The 27,315-nt window shown below is 46.8% G+C and overlaps 1 protein-coding gene across 2 annotated transcripts in view; it reads right to left on the bottom strand.

Annotated features, from left to right (window-relative positions):
• The window catches only part of LONP1 (lon peptidase 1, mitochondrial), an 829,185-nt gene that overhangs the window by 567,008 nt on the left and 234,862 nt on the right, over nucleotides 1-27,315 (bottom strand). Inside the window, exons 8-9 of one of the 2 annotated variants that reach the window (XM_075352644.1) lie at nucleotides 9,074-9,294; nucleotides 6,946-7,084 (exon numbers count right to left, since the gene is read on the bottom strand). In XM_075352644.1, the coding sequence (XP_075208759.1) occupies nucleotides 6,946-7,084; nucleotides 9,074-9,294 (360 nt within the window). The remainder of the gene's footprint in view (nucleotides 1-6,945; nucleotides 7,085-9,073; nucleotides 9,295-27,315) is intronic. The other variant, XM_075352645.1, reaches the window with a different exon arrangement.

The following is a 27,315-nucleotide window of genomic DNA, read 5'->3' as shown; positions in this document are numbered from 1 at the left end:
CATTCGAGCTATCTCTAAGGGACAATTTATTCGAACTAGACGGATTTGTGACAGGGATGAAGATTTCGAGCTCCAAGCAGAAGAGCTTAAAAAGAGATTCTCACAACGTGGTTACCGTATGGACAACATCAACAATGCCTATCAAGCCTCTAAAAATATTGGAAGACATTCGTTACTATATTCCAAGAAGAACAAAGAATCGAAGGACATTACTCGTTTTATCTCTAATTATCAATCTAGATGGCGAGAGCTTACTAGTGCGATAACTAAGTCATGGCCTATTCTTAGAGAAGATCCATCGTTAACTGATTTTGTTACAGAAAAACCTTATTTTGTTGCTAAACAGGGAAAAACCCTTAGGGATTTATTGGTGCACAGTCATCATACACCCTCCCCATCCAACTTCCTATTTGGTTCCAAAGGCCCTAAATGGGGTTGCTGGCCCTGTGGGAGCTGTACTGCTTGCCATTATATCTCTAAGACTAGTATATTCTCAGACTCCAACAACGAACGAGAATACAAAATTTTGCACTTTATCAATTGTAGGACATCAATGGTCATTTATGTGGCAAAATGCCCATGCAACCTACAATACGTGGGTATGACTACAAGAGAATTTCGGGTTCGTATACAGGAACATATTCGAGATATAAGGGCAGCAGAGAAGGTTCCAGCGGATCAGGTGTTTGCGATTGCAAAACTTAAACCCCTTGCCCGACATTTTAGGGATTTTCACCCAGGACAGTCACATCTACTGAGGTTCAGTGGGATAGATCGACTTTATCCAGGTAATAGGAGAGGAGATTTTTCCAAAAAACTTAGTCAGCTGGAATGTAGGTGGATTACACTCCTGAAGTGCATGAAACCAAGGGGTCTTAATGACCAGTGGGGTTTTTCAAGTTTTTTATAGCATTGCTCTTTCCATCCATATATATACTTTTGGGAAGGTTTGGTCTCTCTTTGTCTCATCGCCTTCACCATTTTTACATATTTGTTGTATTGTACTAGGTATAGCCCTTACGCTTCTTTATTTCCACCTTCCATAGAGCTCTCTGCTTGTGGGTGGGTGGGGTTTGTGGTTCTTTACTATTATCTGATCTTTTGAGATAACTAAAAAGTGAATTGGGCATTATATATGTGATTTGGTCGATCCGACTTCATTTAGGCTCAATAAATCCGGGTTTGTATGTATATTATTGGATATGTAGTTATGGATTCATATGTTGATATTTATTTATTCCTTGCACTTGGAATATTGATACTCTATATTATTAATGGTATGGGTCTATATATGAATCCATTCCTTATATTCGTGCAGGCATTATTATAATCTATGTGCCTTTTGATGGTCATCTTATACTATTAATCATCTTGGAGGGGGAAATGTATATATGACAGATAGGCTGATAATAAACATTGCCTTATATACTACGTCTTTATTCCCCTTTTTTTGGATATCTGTCTTACAATGACATGTCTATTATACCTTTACCAAGATGGCGGTGGATGACACTGTGCGGCCGCAGTCCGTGCGTGGTCGTCTTACTTGCGTCATCAACGGCGACAGTGTCGCCCTTGGTGTACGTGGGTGGACTTCCGGGCACGGAGGTGGGGCTTTGCGCATGCGTGATCCGCGCCGCCCGGTAAACATGGTGTCTCCTGGATTTTCATTAGATACAGCTGCCATACAGGTATTTAAAGCATCCACGAGCCTCCCCACCTCACTCCCTGACGAAGCGGTAGCGAAACGGTCGTTGGAGTGTTGGTGAGGGTGGGCTATCATTTCTTGGATATGGCTTGAGCAATATTTTTGATACGATTATACTGGTTCAATTGCTGCTATTTGCTGAATACTTTATGTATTATGCATGCTGTTATGTCTCTGCACTGTTATACTAGTGCGGTTTTTGATTTCTGATATAGAGATCCATTAACATCTTACTTACTTTGTGATATAATCAGATGGTTAATCATGCTATGCATCAATTGAGGGATTGCTCTCTATACATGATTTAATGACAGATGCATGCTATTATTTATTGCAGTCTGCACCAACTGGTGCTATTTGTTACTACTTCATGATTCATGTATGATGTTATGTTTATGTACTCTATTTGATCCTTGATACAGAGACTTATTAAACAGTCTATTTTTTTGCTATCATGGGTTTAATTAATTTCTATATCGATTGTAAGAGTGATACTTTATATACCAATTGTTGACATATACATGCTGCCAGTTATTGTTCTGTACCTTGATCTCCTTGCACTATATATATCTTACTTACTACGTGTTTTGGTGTATCCCATTACTGGTCTATTTTGACTTTACATTGCATGTAAGTGTTCTATAATGTTTAATATTGATGAATTTATAGTGAAATAGGACCGAGATATTGCCTCCTTTGGCCATCCTCTACATTCACCTCTGCCTTTCCCCTCATTTGTTTGGTCTATGTTTTGTCTTTTTTAATTATGTGTGTATAGTTTTTAATCAATAAAATATTTTATATACTATGTTCGTGGAATAATTGAGTTTAAAGTGTTTGGTTGTATTCCTGAACTTGACCTTGGTAAAGGTACACCTGGGATGAATATCCTCCTGATTATAGGTTTTCTATAGTGTGACTTAACAGCTCTGCAGACTCAGCCATCTCTGTTCCACCATACTGTGCAGGGCGGATGGAGACGAGAGCTGGGAGAAAGCAAGTGTGATTTGGATGACAACTCAGAGGACTGGTGTTTTTTGGATGTGGTAGTTGAGGTGGAGGAGAGGGCACTCATTGGACCACTTGAGATCCATTCAAGCATTTTCTTTTTTTGGGCAACATCTACCTTTGTTCCAGTTCTTAGTGTCCGTAAAAAAGGGAGCACATCGGATTGTCCACGGAAAGTAGTAGAGATCTTACTTTTGCTGGTAGATGGCCTATCTTCAGCAGATGTTAATGGAGCTTTGCCACCTTCCCCACGGACACAAACTTTTTTTCCTTTTCCAACACACCTGTTCCCCTTTCCACCAGCATCTGTCTTTTTGCCACTCATTTTGATTGAGACAAGATTGTGCACTTAAAATCTGGTAGTAAAAATTGAAAGGTGGTGTAGATTGCAGCGGTGGTCTACCTTTATTGACAGCAGAATACACAACAATAACTATCCCCGACAATGCAACTATGGCCCTTAAACTGGCAGCACAGTTTGCTATTCTAATAGCTTGGTAAAAATGAGTTTGAAAGCGCAATGCAGAGGTGCTGGAAATAGCTTGGCACCAGTGGGACACTAATGAAGTCCAACAGCCACTTTTAGGATGCTACTAAGTTTCCTCAGTGTTTGCTATTATAGTGGCTTAGTAACAATGAGTTTGAGGGTGCAATCCAGAGGTGCTGGAAATAGCTTGGCACCAGTAGGACACTAATGAAGTCCAACAGCCACTTTTAGGATGCCACTAACTGGCAGCACTCTTTTCAATTAAAATGGCTTTGCTAAAATGTGCAGGAGGGGAGAATGCAGAGGTGCTGGGACTTGCTTGGCACAAGTGCCACAATAATGGAGGACAGCAGCCACTCTTTGGATGGCACTAACTGGCAGTACTCTGCAATTAAAATGGCTTTGCTAAAAAGGGCAGGAGAGTACAGTGGCCGGGTTGTGGGTCAGTGTAAAGGAAAGGAAGCCTCACTTTCTATCCCTCCTAATGGTGAAATGCAGCAATGAAGTCCCTGAGCTTAGCTAGACAGACACTCTTATCTGTAGCTGTTAAAAACTTTTTCCACGGACCTGACTGTCACCTATGGCTCTGAGCCAGCTGTAATTAGCCCTTAAAAGGGCTGAAAGAAACTGCTATCCCTATTCTGTATAGCGCTGTGTGTAGAGCGTACACAGCAGGATCGGCGACAGGCGATGAGTCTGCGGTGACTGTCACCCAGAAGCAGAAGGCAGATAATGGCGTCCTGACGGGCAGATGCCCGTATGTATAATGCAGGGACATGTGACATGGACATCCTATGACACATGCCGTTGCTTCTCTGGCAAAAAGTCCACTTAGCTGTGTGTATCTGGGATTGGCTGACATGCTGGCCCGCCCCACTACACGCGCACTTAGGGAAGGAAGAACAGAAAAAAAAAAAATGGCGATCGCCATTATCCCAGCAGCAGTGATCTGAATGCGCTGTCCCCGCACACTATACGCTGAAATTTCATAATAGTGTGAGTTAGAGTGACTTACGCTATTACAGCGGAAAGCCAGCTAGTAATTAGCTTGGCTTTTTGCTGCTAGAACCGTTCTCGAATGGAACTCGAGCTATCGAGCTTTTAGCAAAAAGCTCGAGTTCTAGTTCGATCTAGAACACCCCCCCAAAATGACTCGAACCGCGAACTGGAGAACCACGAACCACGCTCAACTCTAGTCATTTCCACAGCGGCTGTTCCTACCCTAAAACAGGTAGTCATTATGGACGGCCCTAGGCTTTTATCTGCTCTGGTTGTAAATACCAACACAAGCTCAGTATACTATTCCTGCACGTCATTGTGTTATTTTCACTGCCCACTAACCTGCAGTTCTTTATCAGCTCTAAGGTTATGTGCGCACTAGCCGTTTTTACCCGCGGATTTACCCGCGGTTTTGCTGCGGAAATTTCTTGAGAAATGTTTGAAATCTTTCTGCAGACAATTCCCAGCAGAACCTATGGAAAAAAAAAAAAAGCTGTGCGCACACAGCGTTTTTTTTCTCAAGAAAATTCTTTCTGAAGATTTTCTTGAGAAAATGTGCATGTCACTTCTTTTCCGCAGGTACCTGCAGAATACCCCCGGTATTTCACTCCATTCACTGTAATGTAATCGCGAAATACCGGGGGTATACCACAGGTAGCAAATGATCTGCGGTATAGCCGCGGTTTACCTGCGGTAATGCTAATCGCTGCCTGCGGTTTTGCAGGAAGTGATGTCATTATGACAGGAAGAGGAAGCGGAGCAGAGTAAACACACACGTCACACTCCCTGGACGCCACACAGAAGCACTTCCGTGTGACCTCCAGGTGGCCGTGCAGTCTGTGTCCCGCTCCAGCCCCGCCGCTGCCTGCACTGCTGTGTGTCAGTGTCTGCCCGCAGTATCAGCTGCTTGTCACACTGCAGCGCAGGCAGACACTGACACAGCAGTGCGTGCAGCCGCGGGGATGCAGAGCGCTGCTGTCAGGAGGTGAGACGAGATAATTACCTCCTGTGATGATCTCCTGCCTCCTGACGTCACTGCTGTCTATGCCCGTCTCGCGAGCGGCCCGAGACTGTCACTAGCGGTGACGTCATGGGCTCTCGCGATACTGCTGACAATACGGCAGGCATAGAAGTCAGTGACAGCGCTGATGTCAGCAGTACAGGAGATGATCACAGCAGGTAATGATCTCATCTAACCTCCTGAAGTCAGCGCTAGTCATTCCCTGCAGTGACCTGGGCTGACCTATTAATGTTAGCTCAGGTCACTGCATTGCTCTCCCAGCCAATGGGGAACATTCTGCATTGACTGGGACAGTGACTATGGTATGGATTGCCGTGGGACCCCCCTTATTGGATTACGTCGGACGTGGAATTGATTGTTCTTTTCAATAAATTGGTGAAAGAGGGAATGTGGGGAGTGTTTTTTCAAATAAAACTTTTTTTGTCGTCTATTTTTTATTTCTTACTGACTGGGTTGGTGATGTCAGGTATCTGATAGACGCCTGACCTCATTTACCCCAGGGCTTGATGCCAGGTGACATTACACATCTGGCATCAACCCCATATATTACCTCGTTTGCTAATGCACCAGGGCAACGGGATGAGTTGGGGCAAAGCGCCAGGAGTGGCACGTCTAATGGATGCGCCACTTCTGGGGCGGCTGCGGCCTGCTATTTTTAGGCTGGGGAGTGTCCAATCACAGTGGACCTCCCTAGTCTGAGAATACCAGACCACAGCTGTCCGCTTTACCTTGGCTGGTGATCCAATTTGGGGGGACCCCACGTTTTTTGTTTTAAATTATTTACTTAATGTAAAATAACAGCGTGGGGTGCCCTCTGTTTTGGATTACCAGCCAAGGTGAAGCTGCCAGCTGTGGTCTGCAGGCTGCAGCCATCGGCTTTACCCTAGCTGGCTACAAAAGATGGGGGAACCTCATGTCGTTTTTTTTTTAAATTTATTTTATGGCTAAATACAAGGCTAGGCACCCTTTAGTGCCACATGAAAGTCACTAAAGGGTGCCAGCTTAGAATATGCAGGGGGGTGGAACATTATATAGGTCTTTCTCATCTATCTATCCATCTTTCCCTCTATCCATTATCTGTCTGTCTATCGATTATCTATTATCTATATTATTTATTGCAGTTACAGCATAAAAAAACCGCAGGGACCAACCAGCGAAAAAAATGCAGCAAAACTGCGGGAAAAACGCATGTGTTTTTCCCGCATTTTTTTACCGCAGGTGCGGTAATCTTCAACTCCCAGAAGTTTCTCAAGAAATTTTCTTGAGAAAAATCACTTTTCTAGTGCGCACATAGCCTAAAGAGAAATGACAAGTTGGAATCAGTGAGCATGTTGTCAGTGGTGAGTCGGCAAGGGAGCACTCTTCTGCCAACTTGCTACTTCTCTTTAGAGCCTAATAAAAATGCAACATGCTGTGGCAGTTACTGAAGCACCAACCTCTTGTTGTTTTGTTTGAGAATCACCAGTGCATATGCTGGGAGACTTTAGAGTAACAACATTGGAAGATTTATTTAAAAAAAAAAAATAAAATAAATAAATAATAGCTATATGAAAGTTAGAATAGAGATGAAACAGTAGGCAAGTTTTAATTTAGGTATATAGAAAAGTGGTTAGTTTTCTACATTACATAATAAAGTTAAATTTAGTTAGGCTTCAGACAACCCCTTTAGCATACATTGCTGCCGTTACATGCAGATGCCTCTAAATTGCCATAGAGACTTACAAGAATTCTCTTCTTAACATCTTCCATGCCATAGTGATCTTCTTCCAATACTTCCTCAGCTCTCCGCAGATCTAAATTCTCGTGGCTGTACTTTCCCCAGGGAATTGATGTTAACCAATCCAAGTAATTTCTTGTTACACTAAAAAGAAAAATACTTCACAAAAAGGCTCTGCTCACTTTAAATTTTGTGAACATCATTTCAAACAAAACTATGTGTCTTAAGTCATCCTCACTGAAAGTGTTTCACATTATTTTTACATTACCGTATTTTTCGCTTTATAAGACGCACCTGATTATAAGACGCACCCCCAAATTTGGTGAAGGAAAAGAGAATTTTTTTTTTTTAATGTTAAATGGGGTCCATCTTATAATGCCAGTGTCCCTCTAACAAATCATATAGGGTATATGTCCCTCATAGCCCCCCATCCTAAAATTAGCTCCCTTAATCTGGATATGGCCCCCTTATATTGAATATAGCCCCCTTGTGATGGCACACGTTCCCCTGTGCTGCCTATGGTCCCCTATGGATTGCACACGTTCCCGTGTTAGATAACGCCCCCATGCTGCTGCCCATGGCCCCTATAGATCGCACAAGTCCCCCTGTGTTAGATATCGCCCCCATAGTGCTGCCCATGGCCCCTATATAGATCGCACAAGTCCCCCTGTGTTAGATATCGCCCCCATAGTGCTGCCCATGGCCCCTATATAGATCGCACAAGTCCCCCTGTGTCAGATATCGCCCCCATAGTGCTGCCCATGGTCCCTATAGATCGCACAAGTCCCCCTGTGTTAGATATCGCCCCCATAGTGCTGCCCATGGCCCCTATATAGATCGCACAAGTCCCCCTGTGTTAGATATCGCCCCCATAGTGCTGCCCATGGCCCCTATATAGATCGCACAAGTCCCCCTGTGTCAGATATCGCCCCCATAGTGCTGCCCATGGCCCCTATATAGATCGCACAAGTCCCCCTGTGTCAGATATCGCCCCCATAGTGCTGCCCATGGTCCCTATAGATCGCACAAGTCCCCCTGTGTTAGATATCGCCCCCATAGTGCTGCCCATGGCCCCTATATAGATCGCACAAGTCCCCCTGTGTTAGATATCGCCCCCATAGTGCTGCCCATGGCCCCTATATAGATCGCACAAGTCCCCCTGTGTCAGATATCGCCCCCATAGTGCTGCCCATGGCCCCTATATAGATCGCACAAGTCCCCCTGTGTCAGATATCGCCCCCATAGTGCTGCCCATGGTCCCTATAGATCGCACAAGTCCCCCTGTGTTAGATATCGCCCCCATAGTGCTGCCCATGGCCCCTATAGATCGCACAAGTCCCCCTGTGTTAGATATCGCCCCCATAGTGCTGCCCATGGCCCCTATACAGATCGCACAAGTCCCCCTGTGTCAGATATGGCCCCTAGGCTGCTGCCCAAAGTAAAATAAAACCCTCTTTCCTTATCTCCTCCAGCGCTGAGCTCCCTCCTGTCTGGCTCCGTGCTTCTGTTCTTCCACTTCCTGGTTCTCAGTGTGGTCATGTGATCGGCACAGCAGACTGAGCTCTCTGCCTGCCTGATCACAGTGGAAGCAGGGACACGGGGAGAAACGCTGCAGGGGTAAGTAAAGATTTTTTATTTTAGAATGAGCAGCAGCCTGGGGGCCAAATCTAACACAGGGGTGGGCATGTGCCATCACAGGGGGGCGCAGGCTCATATAATATGCACCGCTGCCCCAGCCCCTCACTGCGTGCGATTTCAGCACCATTGGAGATGGACAGCGGCTGTGCATATTATATGAGCGGGTGCAGGAGATCAAAGGCTGCAGCCCGCAGCGTTCCCCTGCACTCCAGAGCTGCTGCCCCCACCTCCCCTGGACGCTGCAGTGTACATATATACCCACCCCCCCCCCCGTATATTCGGCTTATAAGACGCACCCCCTACTTTCCCCCAAAATTTGGGGGAACAAAAGTGCGTCTTATAAAGCGAAAAATACGGTATATAGAAAAAGAATAATCACTAATCTTTTCTATAGAGACGCATCCAGCACTGGATTTTTAAATGATTATAAATTACTATTTGCTAGTTACTGTAAAAAGAAAAAGCTAACAATTCTAATTTCAGAATTAGTCTCACTTAAATTCAGAGGAATGGTTGTCAAGTAATCCCAGTTTACCAAGCTCTTCATCAATGACATCCATAACATGTTTTGGGACTGTAAGATCATTTAACCTCTCTCGAAACTTTTCTTCAATGGCGTCTTTATCTTCTTTCTCCAGCCCAAGCTCTTTCTTTATGATCTTCAGTTGCTCTTGTAGCAAATACTTTCTGTGTGTTTGTTTAATCTTTTCTTCTACCTGCAAAACATCAGAACAATTTTTAAAACTGATACTTTAAATTTCCTTAACAAGTACAACCAACTACAGATAGCAAAAACACATCTAGGGTTTTAACTCTTAATGACTGCCGATACCCATTAAAACAGGGTTCGTTAAGGTGCCTCATACCATCATCACAGTTTTAAAACAGCGATAAGGAGTAAGTGACTAGCGCCCCCCAAGGGAATTTCACTAAATTGCCACAGTGGACAACTGTATATGACAGCTGATAGCTATATACGACAGCTGACAAACTGTGGCATCCGTCCAGATCGGATTTTGGAGCAGATTGAGACCGAATAACCCGTTCCCGACCTTGGACATACTGGGTACGGCCTGTCTGTGTCTTCCAGGCCTTGGATGTACTGGTACAGCCTGGCAATTGCAGAAAAAAATGTTGCTGTGCCCCTTTAATCACCGCCAGAAGTTTGGCTTATCTGAGCCAAGCTCCAACTCTCAAAGCTAGGAATAGTCCCTGCACCATACCTGGCTGCTTAACTCCCTAAATGCCACAATTGATAATTATTAGGGATGATCGAATACCACAAATATTCGGCTTCGCGAATACATGCCGAATAAGTCGCCGCTATTCGACTATTCGCGAATATTCGATGCACAATCTAAGTCTATGGGAAACCCGAATAACACCCGAATAACAACCATTCTGGCTTCCCATAGACTTACATTGCGCATCGAATATTCGTATAGCGGCGACCTATTAGTCGGATATTCGCGAAGGCGAATATTCTGGTATTCGATCATCCCTAATAATGATCACAGCATTTAGGGGATTGGGAGAGGGATCACACTCTAGGAGCAAGATCTCAGATGCTTCTATCAGTGTAAAGATAGTGTGACGTTCCCCCTTCTGTTTATGACGTCTGCATCTAGGGTGGAAAATGGGACGCTAGGTGTTGTGTTAATGCGTCCTGTTGTTACCATGGTATTGTAAATGTCACTGAGCATACACACCTCCTTGAACATCACTAGGGAGATGTGTTTCAAGTACAAAATACCAGCTAAAAAAAGGGCCGTTTTGATTGGATTTTTCTCCTGCTCTTCCATTGGTGCATTTTGGTATAAAAGGGCGCTCCTTCTGAGCATGAGGCCACCCCCGGAAGGCAGCATAACATCGAAACCTATAGGTCGGGGTTTCTTGGATCCTCACTCCACGACTCAGGTATTATATATCCACCCATTCCTTGATGGAGAGTTTTTTTGCTGATGTGATTACACTCACCTTTGTGTTCCCTGGTTATTACATGCTTTGCTGCTGTATGGACACTTTGTCTTTGCTTTATGCACCATGGCAGCTAGCTATATATAGTTGTTTACTTGGTATTCAGTGGAAATCTCGGTGTAGTGCTTTACTGCAGCTATTCTTCTCTTAATTTTTTTTTTATCTACCGTATTTTTCGGACTATAAGACGCACCGGACCATAAGACGCACCCTGGTTTTAGAGGAAGAAAATGGAAAAATAAAATTTTAAGCAAAAAATGTGGTCATGACACACTGTTATGGGGCGAGGATCGGCTGCTGACACTGTTATGGGGGTAATGTCCCCAAATTCTCTACTAAGGTACCCCATTTCTGGTAATGATCCTCCTGCCTTGTATATGTAGCTCATCCTGGTATATGCCCTTATCCTGCTATATACTGGCATCATGCTATATATCCCCATCCTGCTATATACCCCCATCCTGCTATATACCCCCATCCTGCTATATACCCCCATCCTGCTATATACTGCCATCCTGATATATACCCCCACTGCTATATACTGCCATCCTGATATATACTGCCATCCTTTTATATGCCCTTATCCTGCTATATACCCCCATCCTGCTATATACACCCATCCTGCTGTATACACCCATCCTAGTATATGCTCTTATCCTGCTATATACCCCCATCCTGCTATATACCCCATCCTGATATATGATATATCCTGCCATCCTGATATATACCCCCACTGCTATATAATGCCATCCTTGTATATGCCCTTATCCTGCTATATGGCCTGTATCCTGTATCACACAAAAAAAAAAAAAAAACGTTTATACTCATCTTTCATCGCTCCTTCCCCTGTCTGTGGCGGCAGCAGCGCCGCTGTTCTGTGTGGAGCAGTCACGGTCACTTTCCTGCAGCACCGCTCGTCCTCCCGTTTACCGGTCAGCTAACCCGCGTCACTAGCAGCGTGCACAGCGATGACGTCATCGCTGTGCTCACCGCTCTCTACACAGATCAGCTGACCAGCAGACGGGAGGACATCGCGAAGCTGCAGGGGAACGGTGAGTATTCCGTACTTATTCACTGCCCCCCGCGCTGATGATGATGCGCGGGGAGCAGTGAATACAGCCGCACATGATCACTCCAGGCTGTAGTTGCCAGGGGTGATGACTGCCGGCTGTTTACTATGCGTGCACCCCCCACTCATCATCCCGCCCACCTGTGAACGCCGGCTTCAGCGCTGAGAGATGATGGGCAGGATGATGTAATGAGCGGGCCCACGTGGTCATGGCAAGCGCTGCTACAGCCTGTTTGTGCCCCCGATGGCTCGCTAAACCTCAGCACCCTCATTCCCGGCCGCAGCCCTATAGTCAGACCATAAGACGCACCCCCCCACTTTCCCCCAACATTTGGGGGAAAAGTGCGTCTTATGGTCTGAAAAATACGGTAGTTACCTTTGGTCACTGAGCTGTGGATTGAGTGCGCCACCTGCTGGTCCTCTCACCAAAGTTCTATTTTAATCTTTTGATTATATTTATGTATGTCTATTCTGAACTGTTTAAATAAATAAATAAATTTATACAAATTTCATAAATTGCCGTTGTACAGTTTTTCTTTTTCTTTTTGCATTTATGTTCTGTATATGGCTCTATCCATGTACAAATCAGGGCCCGGTTTAAATTTCCGTGTATGTTGGTTCTAATCTTTTGAAGGTACGCGATATTGATCAAATAGTAATGAATATTCGGGGGGGCAATGTTAGCCGCCTTCTCGCGCAACACGAAATGAAATGGATTTGGACTCTTAAAACCCTGCAGCCATTTGGGATAAATGAATGCACGAGTTTTGCCCCATTTCTAAAACCCTTTTGTCCTCAATATGTATATGCATTGTCCGACTTTGTACTGTACTCGACTTCTGGTCTCACTGCTAAATTGGTCTCATTTTAATTATTTTTTATTTCTTTTATATTCTAGTGCGTGCCCTCTTGTAATATTCTTTGTCTCTGAAGTGGAGGTGGCCCTAATTTTTGGATGAACCCATATTCTGATTATTTGAAATCATATTATTATTGGGATATACAGAAGAACCTATGCTTATTTAATATACCTTTATTTGCCTATGCAAAAAAACTAAATGACATTACAATCTTGTGTATGTACAATATGTTCGTTATGTATGTGGATTTAGTCATAATATATCTGGATATGCAATTTTGTTATCGTTTTTATAAACATATTGTAGGTTCCACCTGTGTTGTTAATTGTTTTCATACAACACAATGCTATCCCCCCCATGATACATCTAGCAGTTTTCTACTGATCTGTGCGCCTGTATGTTTGTTCGGGCGGCTCGGTCCCTATATAAACACTGTGTGATTTTTCTGGTGATTTCCCTAACAGTCTCCTGCTTTCCTGCACGTTTGTCCGGGTGGCTCGGCTTAACCCTGGGCGCGTCATTCGTGCTGCCCCCCTGGTGATGCCCACTCTCCCTGTGGGAGTGGCTGTCTCCATGGCGGCGGCTGGATGCGCCCGCGGTGATTGCTGGGCCCCCGGGACATCCGTTCATGCGCCGCTCCGGCTGCGGGACTCTGCTGGGTAACTCAGTGTGAGCAGTTATAGGTGTTCTGCCACACCTCCCCACTTCAGGTTTACTTAGATTTAGGGTGTTGACTATGACACTGAGTGTTTTCATGCTGTGTTTTGTCGGTCTTCTGGCAACACCCCTTTAGTTATGTCATCACATAAACACACCCTCCTGAATGCACCAATGGTGAGCTGTTTTTAAAAACCCACTACAGCACCTCAATTACAACTAACTCTGGTTGGCTCTTCGTGTGACACTCCCCCTTCTGTTTATGACGTCTGCAGCTAGGGTGGAGAATGGGACGCTAGGTGTTGTGTTAATGCGTCCTGTTGTTACCATGGTAATGTAAACGTCATTGAGCATACATAACCCCTTGAACATCAATAAGGAGCTGTGTTTCAAGTACAACATACCAGCTAATAAAAGGGCCGTTTTGATTGGATTTTTCTCCTGCTCTTCCATTGGTGCATTTTGGTATAAAAGGGCGCTCCTTCTGAGCATGAGGCCACCCCCGGAAGGCGGCATAACATCGAAACCTATAGGTCGGGGTTTCTTGGATCCTCACTCCATGACTCAGGTATTATATATCCACCCATTCCTTGATGGAGAGTTTTTTGCTGCTGTGATTACACTCACCTTTGTGTCCCCTGGTTATTACATGCTTTGCTGCTGTATGGACACTTTGTCTTAGCTTTATGCACCATGGCAGATAGCTATATATAGTTGTTTACTTGGTATTCAGTGGACATCTCAGTGTAGTGTTTTACTGCAGCTATTCTCTCTCGAAAATTTTTTTTTTTTATCTAGTTACCTTTAATCACTGAGCTGTGGAGTGAATGTACCCCCTGCTGGTCCTCTCACCAAAGTTTTATTTTAACCTTTTGATTATATTTATGTCTATTCTGAATTGTTTAAATAAATTTATACAAATTTTCATAAATTGCCGTTGTACAGTTTTTCTTTTTCTTTTTGATTGTACAGGTATGTGGGATATCGTGTGTGTGTGTGAGTGTATGCAGTCTGATGTGCGAGTATCGGCCGGACACAGGGGAAGACCGCGTGCAGCACAGCTGCCTGGAGAGGCCACTGGAGATCACAAGGAGCATTGATGTGGAATCTGGTGTGTGTGTGTGTGTGTGTGTGTGTATGCTATCTGATGTGTGTGATCTGATGTAAAGTACAGACCAAAAGTTTGGACACACCTTCTCATTCAAAGAGTTTTCTTTATTTTCATGACTCTGAAAATTGTAGATTCACATTGAAGGCATCAAAACTATGAAATAACACATGTGGAATGAAATATTTAACCAAGTGTGAAACAACTGAAAATATGTCTTCTATTCTAGGTTCTTCAAAGTAGCCACCTTTTGCTTTGATTACTGCTTTGCACACTCTTGGCATTTTCTTGATTAGCTTCAAAAGGTAGTCACCGAAAATGGTCTTTCAACAGTCTTGAAGGAGTTCCCAGAGATGCTTAGCACTTGTTGGCCCTTTTGCCTTCACTCTGCGGTCCAGCTCACCCCAAACTATCTCGATTGGGTTCAGGTCTGGTGACTGGAGGCCAGGTCATCTGGCTTAGCACCTGTCATGAACAGGGGGGGGGGGGAGAGGAAGAGGAAGTAACACTCCCCCTTTCCACCCGACAGAGCACGTGACTCGCTCTCTAGCGCCCCTCTTATAGTCAGGTCAATTATGGAATTTCCCGACAATAAGCAAGGAGGCCGCTATTCTACTATGCTGATGATTGAAGGATTCCCGGTGAGAGTAAGGTATATATTACCCCGACCTCTGCGGACGGAATATATCTAAACCTCCCCAGATCTCACTGGTTGCCCCACAATGATCCTTGGCATAAACTCGCTGCCACCAATCGATTACGATAACTATTCTCCGAGCCCACAGACGTGAAATTCAGGATCGAGATAACAAAACAGCCCAAGATTAAATTAAATATTTTAATCGCCCTAATAGCACAGTAGATACTACAATATATACAATATGAAATTTACAGAATACAGTGCTGGCCAAAAGTATTGGCACCCCTGCAATTCTGTCAGATAATACTCAGTTTCTTCTTGAAAATGATTGCAATCACAAATTCTTTGGTGTTATTAACTTCCTTTATTTTGCTTGCAATGAAAAAACACAAAAGAGAATGAAACAAAAATCAAATCATTGAGCATTTCACACAAAACTCCAAAAATAGGCCAAACAAAAGTATTGGCACCCTTAGCCTAATAATAGAACAACCGCTTCCGGTAACCATCAATGAGTTTCTTACAATACTCTCCTGGAATTTTAGACCATTCTTCTTTGGCAAACTGCTCCAGGTCCCTGAGATCTGAAGGGTGCCTTCTCCAAACTGCCATTTTGAGATCTCTCCACAGCTGTTCTATGGGATTCAGGTCTGGACTCATTGTTGGACACTTTAGTAGTCTCCGTTGCTTTCTCTCAAACCATTTTCTAGTGCTTTTTGAAGTGTGTTTTGGGTCATTGTCCTGCTGGAAGACCCATGACCTCTGAGGGAGACCCAGCTTTCTCACACTGGGCCCTACATTATGCTGCAAAATTTGTTGGTAGTCTTCATAATGCCATGCACAAGGTCAAGCTGTCCAGTGCCAGAGGCAGCAAAGCAACCCCAAAACATCAGGGAACCTCCGCCATGTTGACTGTAGGGACCGTGTTTTTTTTCTTTGAATGCCTCTTTTTTTTCCTGTAAACTCTATGTTGATGGCTTTTCCCAAAAAGGCCCCTACTTTTGTTTCATCTGACCAGAGAACATTCTTCCAAAACATTTTAGGCTCTCAAGTAAGTTTTGGCAAACTCCAGCCTGGCTTTTTTATGTCTCGGGGTAAGAAGTGGGGTCTTCCTGGGTATCCTACCATACAGTCCCTTTTCATTCAGATGCCGACGAATAGTACGGGTTGACACTGTTGTACCCTCGGACTGCAGGGCAGCTTGAACTTGTTTGGATGTTAGTTGAGGTTCTTCATCCACATCCGCACAATCTTGCGTTGAAATCTCTCGTCAATTTTTCTTTTCCTTCCACATCTAGGGAGGTTAGCCACAGTGCTATGGGCTTTAAACTTTTTGATGACACTGCGCACCGTAGACACAGGAACTTTCAGGTCTTTGGAGATGGACTTGTAGCCTTGAGATTGCTCATGCTTCCTCACAATTTGGATTCTCAAGTCCTCAGACAGTTCTTTGGTCTTCTTTCTTTTCTCCATGCTCAATGTGGTACACACAAGGACACAGGACAGAGGTTGAGTCAACTTTAATCCATGTCAACTGGCTGCAAGTCTGATTTAGTTATTGCCACACCTTTTAGGTGCCACAGGTAAGTTACAGGTGCTGTTAATTACACAAATTAGAGAAGCATCACATGATTTTTCAAACAGTGCCAATAATTTTGTCCACCCCCTGTTTTATGTTTGGTGTGGAATTATATCCAATTTGGCTTTATGACAATTTTTTTTTTCTTTTCATTCAAGACAAATTAAATGAAGATAATAATACCAAAGAATTTCTGATTGCAATCATTTTCAAGAATAAACTGAGTATTATCTGACAGAATTGCGGGGGTGCCAATACTTTTGGCCAGCACTAATTATATATATATATATATATATATATATATATATATATAATATATATATTATATATATATTATGTGTATGTCAGAATACATTTACAAATAAGACGCAGTCACAAACAGGCATACAGATGTATCACTTACCTTAGGGTTGAGGGTTTGGCCCATGCACGGGGGTACTGTGTGGGGCCAGGGACGTTTCAGGTATCCTCCACTACATGAATGAAGCATGTGACCCCCAGAAGAAATACAAAAGCACGGACCTCTGCCCTTAGCTTTTATCTGTTCTGTCCTGGGCTCACACGGCCCCCATCGTGACATCATCCTGGCTGGGAATTCTCTCCCCCTGCTGCTAGCTGAGAATAATCTAACGTTATATTTCCCAGCATAACTCGGCCCCTGAGCTCCTCATACAAAATATATGACCCTCATTTTTGTCGTTGGGAATTGATCTACGTTTTGATAGGAAATATGAGCGTCCTGCGGGCTTTCTGTGGCCAGTTATTAATTATTGAGGGCTATGTACATCATACAGGTTTGCCGAAATATGTGTTACGTGCGTCTGGCCCTCAGGAATATGAAAATGTGCCTGTCTTATCTGTGGGGGCGATGTACTCCCCAATATCGAAACTTTACTGACGGTTCCGAATTGTCTGGAGGAGACCTTTGAAGTTACCGTATTTTTCGCTTTATAAGACTTTATAACACTTTTGTTCCCCCAAATTTTGGGGGAAAGTAGGGGGTGCGTCTTATAAGCCGAATATATGGGGGAGGGGGGGAGTATATATATATGTACACTGCAGGGTCCAGGGGAGGTGGGGGCGCTGTGCTGGGGGCAGGTGAACGCGGCGGCAGCGTTTGATCTCCCGCTCCCGCTCATATAATATGCACAGCCGCTATCCATCTCCGGTGGTGCTGAAATCGCACGCAGTGAGGGGCTGGGGCAGCGGTGCATATTATATGTCTCTGCGCGTCTCTGTGATGGTACATGCCCCCCCTGTGTTAGATTTGGCCCCCAGGCTGCTGCTCATTCTAAAATAAAAAAGCTTTACTTACCCCCTGCAGCGTTTCTCCCCGTGTCCCTGCTTCCACTGTGATCAGGCAGGCACAGATCTCAGTCTGCTGTGCCGATCACATGACCGGCACTAGAACCAGGAAGTAAGGAAGAGAAGTACGGAGGGAGAAAGGAGGGAGATAAACGCTGGAGGAGGTAAGGAAAGAGTGTTTTATTTTACTATGGGCAGCAGCATGAGGGCGATATCTAACACAGGGGAATGTATGCAATCTATAGGGGGCCATAGACAGCACTATGGGGGCGATATCTAACACAGGGGGACTTGTGCAATCTATAGGGGCTATGGGCAGCACTATGGGGGCAATATCTAACACAGGGGGACTTGTGCGATCTATATAGGGGCCATGGGCAGCACCATGGGGGCGATATCTAACACAGGGGGACTTGTGCAATCTATATAGGGGCCATGGGCAGCACTATGGGGGCGATATCTAACACAGGGGGACTTATGCGATCTATAGGGGCCATGGGCAGCAGCATGGGGGCGCTATCTAACACAGGGGAACGTGTGCAATTCATAGAGGACCATAGGCAGCACAGGGGAATGTATGCAATCCATAGGGGGCCATGGGCAGCACAGGGGAATGTATGCAATCCATAGGGGGCCATAGGCAGTACAGGGGAACGTGTGCCATCACAAGGGGGCTATATTCAATATAAGGGGGCCATATCCAGATTAAGGGGGCTAATTTTAGGATGAGGGACATATACCCTATATGATTTGTTAGAGGGACACTGGCATTATAAGATGGACCCCATTTAACATTAAAAAATAAAAATTCTCTTTTCCTTCACCAAATTTGGGGGTGCGTCTTATAATCAGGTGCGTCTTATAAAGCAAAAAATACGGTAGGTTATAAACCTGGAGCTTCCCTCCTACCTCCTGTGTAGGACAATTCACTCCACAGGGGGTGTGCTGGATCAAGGGCTGTCCTAATTGGATTTTGACACCTTGAGTTTTACATTTGCTGGATCTTCCTTTCTCTTACTGTTCTCAGGTCTAACTAGCTCATCTAATTTCCTCAAGTTAATTAGCATACTGATTGAAGCCTCCTTAGGCCTTAAGACCCAGTCACACACAACGAGATACCATGGTCCTACCTTGACAAGATGGCGGCTATATAAATATGGCTTAATAGATCAGAATATATCCCTATTTCCTCACACTTCCCTCCTTTAGAGGGCGCTAAAGGGCAGCACATTCCGGTGTTCCCCTGTAAGCCCGTCCGCGACCTCTCCTTGTCGAGACAGCCCATCTGCGTTACCATGGTCACGGCCCTTGTTGTGGCGAATGGTGAAGTTGTACTGCTGGAGTGCAAGTCTCCATCGTAACAACCTCCCATTCGTCCCGGAGACTGTGTGTAACCAGCTGAGGGGATTGTGGTCTGTCTCCACGAAGAAGCGTCGTCAGTATAGGTAGGGTTGCAGACGCTGCAGAGCCCACACTATGGCTAGGCATTCCTTTTCCATCGTGGAGTAGGCCACCTCCCTCGGCAACAGCTTCCTGTTCAGGTACAAGACTAGGTGCTCTTGGCTCGCAGGGTCCAACTGGCTGAGCACCGCACCGAGGCTGAAGTCACTGGTGTCAGTTTTTACTACAAATGGCCGCGTAAAATCGGCTGCCTGTAGTACTGGTGAGCTGGACAGGGCACCATTTAGGGTCCGGAAGGCTGTCCACTGTCCAATCAACTGCAGAGGGCAGCTTCTTCTTGGTGAGGTCAGTCAGGGGGTTTGCCAGGCTACTACAGTGTGGAACAAACCTCCTATAGCACCCGGCGGTCCCCAAGGAGGACATCACCTGCTTCTTGGTCCTGGGCAAGGGCCAGGCTGTGATGGCCTCCACTTTCCCAGGCTCTGGCTTTAGAGCTCCCCCGCCTACCCGGTGACCCAGGTAGAGGACCTCACTCATGCCCAGCTGACACTTCCCCGGCTTGATGGTCAAACCTGCCTGGTGGATCCGCCTGAGCACCTGTGCTAGATGCTTTAGGTAATCCTCCCAGGTGGGACTGAAGATGGCAATGTCATCCAGGTCTGCGGCTGCATACCCTTCAAGTCCCTTGAGCAGGGTGTTGACCATCCGCTGGAAAGTGACAGGGGCATTCTTCATTCCGAATGGCATCACCGTGGACTCGTACAGTCCAAATTGGGTAAGAAAGGCAGAGCATTCCTTGGCCTCGCGAGTCAGAGGGATCTACCAATATCCCCGGCTAAGATCCATGATGGTCAGGTACTGAGCCCTGGCCAACTGATCGAGCAGGTCATCGATGCATGGCATTGGGTACGCATCGGCGACCGTGACAGCATTGAGCCCCCCTATAGTCCACGCAGAACCAAGTGGTTCGGTCCTTCTTAGGGATGAGGACTACAGGCGAGGCCCAAGCTCTGTTGGATGCCTGTATCACCCCCAGCTTTAGCATCTAGTCTCTCTGACTCGTGCTCTCTGACGCATGTGCTGCTGCACCTCCAGGGAGACCCGATATGCTTAACGCCGGATCGGGGGGTGATTCCCCGTGTCCACATGATGAACGGCCAACTCAGTCCTTCCAGGCGGGTTGGTAAACAACTCCCGGAAGGGCTGTAGGGTGGCCCAAAGCTGGGACCGTTGGTCCTCCACAAGCTGCAGGCCAACCATTACATCCTCAATGGATCCACCTGCCCTAACCTGGGCGAGCATATCCAGGAGGGTTTCCCCCACTCCCTCTTCGGTCAGGTTGCACACGGGCAGTGCACATACCTCCCGCTCATGATGTGCCTTCATCATGTTCATATGGAAGGCCTTCCGCCTTCCACGGGCAGGGTCCAGGGTGACCAGTTATGTTACAGGGTTGAGCTGCTGGTACACGAGGTATGGGCCTTCCCAGGCTGCCTGAAACTTATCCTGTGGTACAGGGACCAGCACCTACACCTTTTGACTCACTTGGTAGGTCCTCTCACAAGCATTCTAGTTGTACCAACGCTTCTGATCAGCCTGGGCTTGAGCCATATGGTCGTGCACCAGCTGCGTCAAGACCTGCATTTTGTTCCGGAAGCACACGATATACTCAATGACCGACACTCCAGGGGTGGCTAAATCCCCTTCCCAAACCTCTTTCACCAGAGCCAGGGGGCCCCACACACGTCACCCATACAAGAGCTCAAAAGGTGAGAATCCTGTTGAAGCCTGTGGAACCTCCCGATAAGCAAAAAACAGGTGGGGGAGATACCGCTCCCAGTCACGCCCGTGAGAGTCAACCAACATCTTAAGCATCTGCTTTAAGGTGCCATTGAACCGCTAGCACAGGCCATTAGTCTGTGCATGGTACGGGCTGGCCACCAGATGTTGCACCTGGATTTGCTTACAGAGGGACTATATCAGCTGTGACATGAGTTGGGTCCCCCGGTCAGTGAGCATTTCCTAGGGAAAACCCACTCGGGAGAAAATCTCCAGCAATACGGTGGCCACCTTGTCGGCCCGAATGGACGACAAGGCTACCGCTTCAGGGTACCGGGTGGCATAATCTACTACCGTCAGTATGAAGCGTTTTCTGCAGCTGCTGGGGATGGCCAGCGGGCCGAATAGATCCACAGCCACCCTCCTGAAAGGCTCATCAATGATGGTCAAAGATACCAGTGGGGCTTTGGGGTGTGGCCCCGCCTTCCCCACTCTCTGACAGATTTCACACGAACGGCAGTAGACAACCACATCGGCCCCCATTTTTGGCCAGTAGAAATGCTGGGTTAACCTGGCCTTGGTCTTAGCGATCCCTAGGTGTCCAGCCATAGGAATCTCATGTGCAATCTGCAACAACTCCATCCGGAATGGATAGGGTACCGTCAACTGTCGGTCCCTGGGCCACGCCTTTTGTGAACTCTGCTGGACCGTGACTCAGTACAGCCATCCTTGGTCCCAGACTACTCGCTCCGGGTCAGAGTCCGAGGGAGGCTGTGCCACCTGCTCCTTAAGAGCTTTCAGGCTGTCGTCAGCTTCTAACGCTACCTGAAACCCCTGACTAGATGTGGCCAGAATCAACGAGACTGTCACATCTTCAGTCAGTACCCCGGGACCAGTGTACTAGCCTCCGCCTGACTCGGCTGCCTCTTGGTAAGAAGGGGAAGAGATATCGGACCTCCAGGAGGCCCCTTGGGTTCTGGCACTCCCACTGCGGGTGACAGCAGCCACAGCCGCTGCTACCGTGGGTCGTGCCTGCTTCTCCTCCATTCCTGACCAAGTCGTCGATTCAGGCAGACCTACCTGGCTTCCTGACACCCTGGTTGTGGGGGAACCCTGCACCGAGATCTTACCTGGGAGCACTTCCGCTCCTGGGCCAGCCCCAATCTCACCTGACTGTTCACCCCCTGCAGCAGCAGAACCCCGCTGTGAAATCTCTGGGGTCCCCGCATTTGCTGTGGTAGCCCCCACCTCACGCACTGGCTCTCTCCCTGCAGTATCCTGCTCTCTGCTTATCCCTCTGGAGGGCAACAGATCCCAGCTCACTGGCTGATCACTTGTAAAGGCATTGTCACACCTTTCTCTGACCCCCTCTCCTCCTGTCACAGCTGCAGCTGTGTGTGTCTGTGGTGTCAGTGTAAGCAGAAGACCCAGAGCTGACTCCCTCCTCCCTTACATCATGTATAGATAACACATCAACATCGCCAGGGGGTATGTCAGTACTGGCTGAAAGATCAGCCCTTGGGGATTCGGGGGCCTCAAACTGGGAGGTTATCCGCCCCAAATCTGTCCCAAGTAACACTTTTGCGGGAATCCTATCAGTTATTCCCACTTCTCTCACCCCTCGTCCTGCGTCCCAATCCAAATAAACCTTGGCGACGGGCAGCGCCGATTCAATACCTCCAACCCTGGAGGCAGCGAGGGTTTTTCCGGGTACCAAGTCTTTGGGGGACACCATCTCAGGCCGTACCAGAGTCATCTCAGCGGCGGTGTCTCGCAGTCCCATGGTAATAGACCGGCCGATGGTGACGGGTTGTAAGTTGTCCAGGGACCTACCACAACCCCCACCCACACACATCACCGTGGGCGGCCTTTGGGACGGTGCTTTGGGGTGCTGAGGGCACATGGACTTGAAGTGTCTAGTTTGGTTGCACTGGTGGCACCGTCTTGGTTCTGCCACTGGACTGGAGAGGGGATTCGAGGGGAACACCCCCTGCAGTCTAGGGGCAGGTGGGGCAGTCGCAGGATTTATCTTACCACCTCTCCAGGTGCTGCTGGCGGCCGCTCTCTTGGCCTCAGGGGCCTGATTGTTGGTGTAGTCATCTGCCAGGGCGGCCGTAGCAGTGGACCCCTTCGGCTTCTGGTCTCGGATGAACTGGCGGAGATCCTCAGGGCAGTTTCACAAGAGTTGTACCGTGATGAACAAATCCAGGATCTCCGGTCCGGTGGTAAGCTGCAGGCCTTGGGTCCAGTGGTCGCGGCAGCTCTAGCAAGGGCCCGCCGGTGGTCAGTCCAGGTGTCCTTTGGTCCCTTCTGCAGGTTCCGGAACTTCTTGCGGTAGGACTCCAGAGTAAGGTTGTACTGTTTGATCAGGGCCCGCTTGATGGTGTCATAGCCCTGATCTGCCTCAGCAGGCAAGTCCCCAAGGATATCCAGGGCCTTACCCCTTAAACGGGGGGTCAGGTACTTGGCCCACTGGTCCTTGTCCAGACGGTGTTGCAGGCAAGTCCGTCCAAAAGCCGTCAGAAAAGAGTCCAAGTCTCCATCCTTCTCCAGCACTGGGAAGTCCTCAACACGGACCTTTGGAAGCTTGGTGTCTCGATGGTCACGGGTGGATGATGAGGGCTGGAGCTGAGCTAGCTGCAGCTGGTGGTCACGCTCTGCCTGTCGCTCCGCAGCCTCCTGCGCTGCCAGACGCCCATGCTCTGCCATGAGCATCTTGTAGGTGTTCTGGTCTCCAGTTGTAAGACTGGCCACAGCAGCTTGAAGGAGGGCCTCTGAACCCCTCAGGCAGGAGGGACTGGCAGGTGGTGATCTTCGGCACGGTGCAGAGCCAGGTTACGAGCGACCCGCTGCAGAGCCTGGTGATTCACTGTCCACTGCAGAGTGGAGGACTGGCATCTGGCTCCTTGAGGACCCTTGGGTGGGCTCCTCCTCGCCGCGTCCATAATTGCCAGGCTGTGCACTGTCCTCTGCAGAGCGGCTCTCTGGCTTCGGGCTCCTGGAGGACTCGTGGACAACCTCCTCATCACTGCACACAACACCGTCCGCCACCTCTTCGGCTCCGGCCATAGCATTGGCCAGTTGCATAGCTACGCGGCCCCTGGTGTCCTCAGCCATTCTTGCAGACTTTGGTCACTGACACAGAACTGCCACCTGATGCCTCCACACACCTTACAGTATCTGCACTCTGACACTCTAGTGTTGAGCTGGTCTTAAGACTTCAGCAGCCACAGCTGCGACTGGCAGTCTTTAGTGTCTGTGAGTATGGGTCTTACACTCACACACACTTATCTCGATCCCACAGCTGCCACCAATATGTCATGAACAGGGAGAGGGGGGGGGAAGGAAGTTACACCCCCCTTTCCACCCAACAGAGCACGTGACTCGCTCTCTAGCGCCCCTCTTATAGTCAGGCCAATTATGGAATTGCCCGACAATAAGCAAGGAGGCTGCTATTCTACTATGCCGATGATTGAAGGGTTCCCAGCGAGAGTAAGGTATATATTCCCCCGACCTCTGCAGACGGAATATATCTAAACCTCCCCAGATCTCACTAGTTTCCCCACAATGATCCTTAGCATAAATTGCTGCCACCAATCGATTCCGATAACTATTACGCCGAGCTCACAGACGTGAAATTCAGGATCGAGATAACAGCACAGCCCAAAATTAAATTATATATTTTAATCGCCCTAATAGCACACTAGATACTACAATATATACAATATGAAATTTACAGAATACAGTGCCTACAAGTAGTATTCAACCCCCTGCAGATTTAGCAGGTTTACACATTCGGAATTAACTTGGCATTGTGACATTTGGACTGTAGATCAGCCTGGAAGTGTGAAATGCACTGCAGCAAAAAAGAATGTTAGTTTTTTTGTTTTTTTTTTAAATTGTGAAAAGTTTATTCAAAGGGTCATTTATTATTCAACCCCTCAAACCACAAGAATTCTGTTTGGTTCCCCTAAAGTATTAAGAAGTATTTCAGGCACAAAGAACAATGAGCTTCACATGTTTGGATTAATTATCTCTTTTTCCAGCCTTTTCTGACTAATTAAGACCCTTCCCAAACTTGTGAACAGCACTCATACTTAGTCAACATGGGAAAGACAAAGGAGCATTCCAAGGCCATCAGAGACAAGATCGTGGAGGGTCACAAGGCTGGCAAGGGGTACAAAACCCTTCCCAAAGAGTTGGGCCTACCTGTCTCCACTGTTGGAAGCATCATCCGGAAGTGGAAGGCTTATGGAACTACTGTTAGTCTTCCACGGCCTGGACAGCCTTTGAAAGTTTCCACCCGTGCCGAGGCCAGGCTTGTCCGAAGAGTCAAGGCTAACCCAAGGACAACAAGGAAGGCGCTCCGGGAAGATCTCATGGCAGTGGGGACATTGGCTTCAGTCAATACCATAAGTAACGTACTCCACCGCAATGGTCTCCGTTCCAGACGAGCCCGTAAGGTACCTTTACTTTCAAAGCGTCATGTCAAGGCTCGTCTACAGTTTGCTCATGATCACTTGGAGGACTCAGACAGACTGGTTCAAGGTTCTCTGGTCTGATGAGACCAAGATCGAGATCTTTGGTGCCAACCACACACGTGACGTTTGGAGACTGGATGGCACTGCATACAACCCCAAGAATACCATCCCTACAGTCAAGCATGGTGGTGGCAGCATCATGCTGTGGGGCTGTTTCTCAGCCAAGGGGCCTGGCCATCTGGTCCGCATCCATGGGAAGATGGATAGCACGGCCTACCTGGAGATTTTGGCCAAGAACCTCCGCTCCTCCATCAAGGATCTTAAGATGGGTCGTCATTTCATCTTCCAACAAGACAACGACCCAAAGCACACAGCCAAGAAAACCAAGGCCTGGTTCAAAAGGGAAAAAATCAAGGTGTTGCAGTGGCCTAGTCAGTCTCCTGACCTTAACCCAATTGAAAACTTGTGGAAGGAGCTCAAGATTAAAGTCCACATGAGACACCCAAAGAACCAACAAGGGTTATTCCACAAAATATTAAACCTAGGGGTTGAATAATAATTGACCCACACTTTTATGTTGAAAATTTATTAAAATTTAACTGAGCAACATAACTTGTTGGTTTGTAAGATTTATGCATCTGTTAATAAATCCAGCTCGTGTTTGAAGTTTGCAGGCTCTAACTTATTTGTATCTTATCAAACCTGCTAAATCTGCAGGGGGTTGAACACTACTTGTAGGCACTAATATATATATATATATATACATATATACATATACATACATATACATATACATATATATATATATATTTTATATATATATATATATATATATATATAGGTCAGAGTACATTTATAAATAAGACGCGGTCACAAACAGGCATGCAGATGTATCAATTACCTTAGGATTGAGGGTTTGGCCCATGCAGGGGGTACTTGTGGGGCCAGGGACGTTTCAGGTATCCTCCACTACATGAATGAAGCACGTGACCCCCAGAAGAAATACAAAAGCACGGACCTCTGCCCTTAGCTTTTATCTGTTCTGTCCTGGGCTCACACGGCCCCCATCGTGACATCATCTTGGCTGGGAATTCTCTAACCCTGCTGCTAGCTGAGAATAATCTAACATTATATTTCCCAGCATAACTCGGCCCCTGAGCTCCTCACACAGAATATATGACCCTCATTTTTGTCGTTGTGAATTGATCTCCGTTTTGATAGGAAATATGAGCGTCCTGCGGGCTTTCTGTGGCCAGTTATTAATTATTGAGGGCTACATACATCATACAGGTTTGCCAAAATATGTGTTACGTGCGTCTGGCCCTAAGGAATATGAAAATGTGCCTGTCTTATCTGTGGGGGCGAGGTACCCCCCCAATATCGAAACTTTACTGACGGTTCCAAATTATCTGGAGGAGACCTTTGAAGTTAGGTTATAAACCTGGAGCTTCCCTCCCACCTCCTGTGTAGGACAATTCACTCCACAGGGGGTGTGCTGGATCAAGGGCTGTCCTAATTGGATTTTGACACCTTGAGTTTTACATTTGCTGGGTCTTCCTTTCCCTTACTGTTCTCAGGCATAACTAGCTCATCTAATTTCCTCAAGTTAATTAGCATACTGATTGAAGCCTCCTTAGGCCTTAAGGCCCAGTCACACACAACGAGATACCATGGTCGTACCTTGACAAGATGACAGCCATAGGAATATAGCTTAATAGATCAGAATATATCCCTATTTCCTCACAGCACCCCATCACTCTCCTTAGTCAAATAGCCCTTACACAGCCTGGAGGTGTGTTTGGGTTCATTGTTCTGTTGAAAATTAAATGATGGTCCAACTAAACACAAACCGGATGGAATAGCATGCCGCTGCAAGATGCT

This window comes from Anomaloglossus baeobatrachus, chromosome 1 (genome assembly GCF_048569485.1).
Source record: "Anomaloglossus baeobatrachus isolate aAnoBae1 chromosome 1, aAnoBae1.hap1, whole genome shotgun sequence".
NCBI lineage: Eukaryota > Metazoa > Chordata > Amphibia > Anura > Aromobatidae > Anomaloglossus > Anomaloglossus baeobatrachus.
Note: the sequence above shows the minus strand (reverse complement) of the source record. Positions and strands in the feature narration are given on the sequence as shown.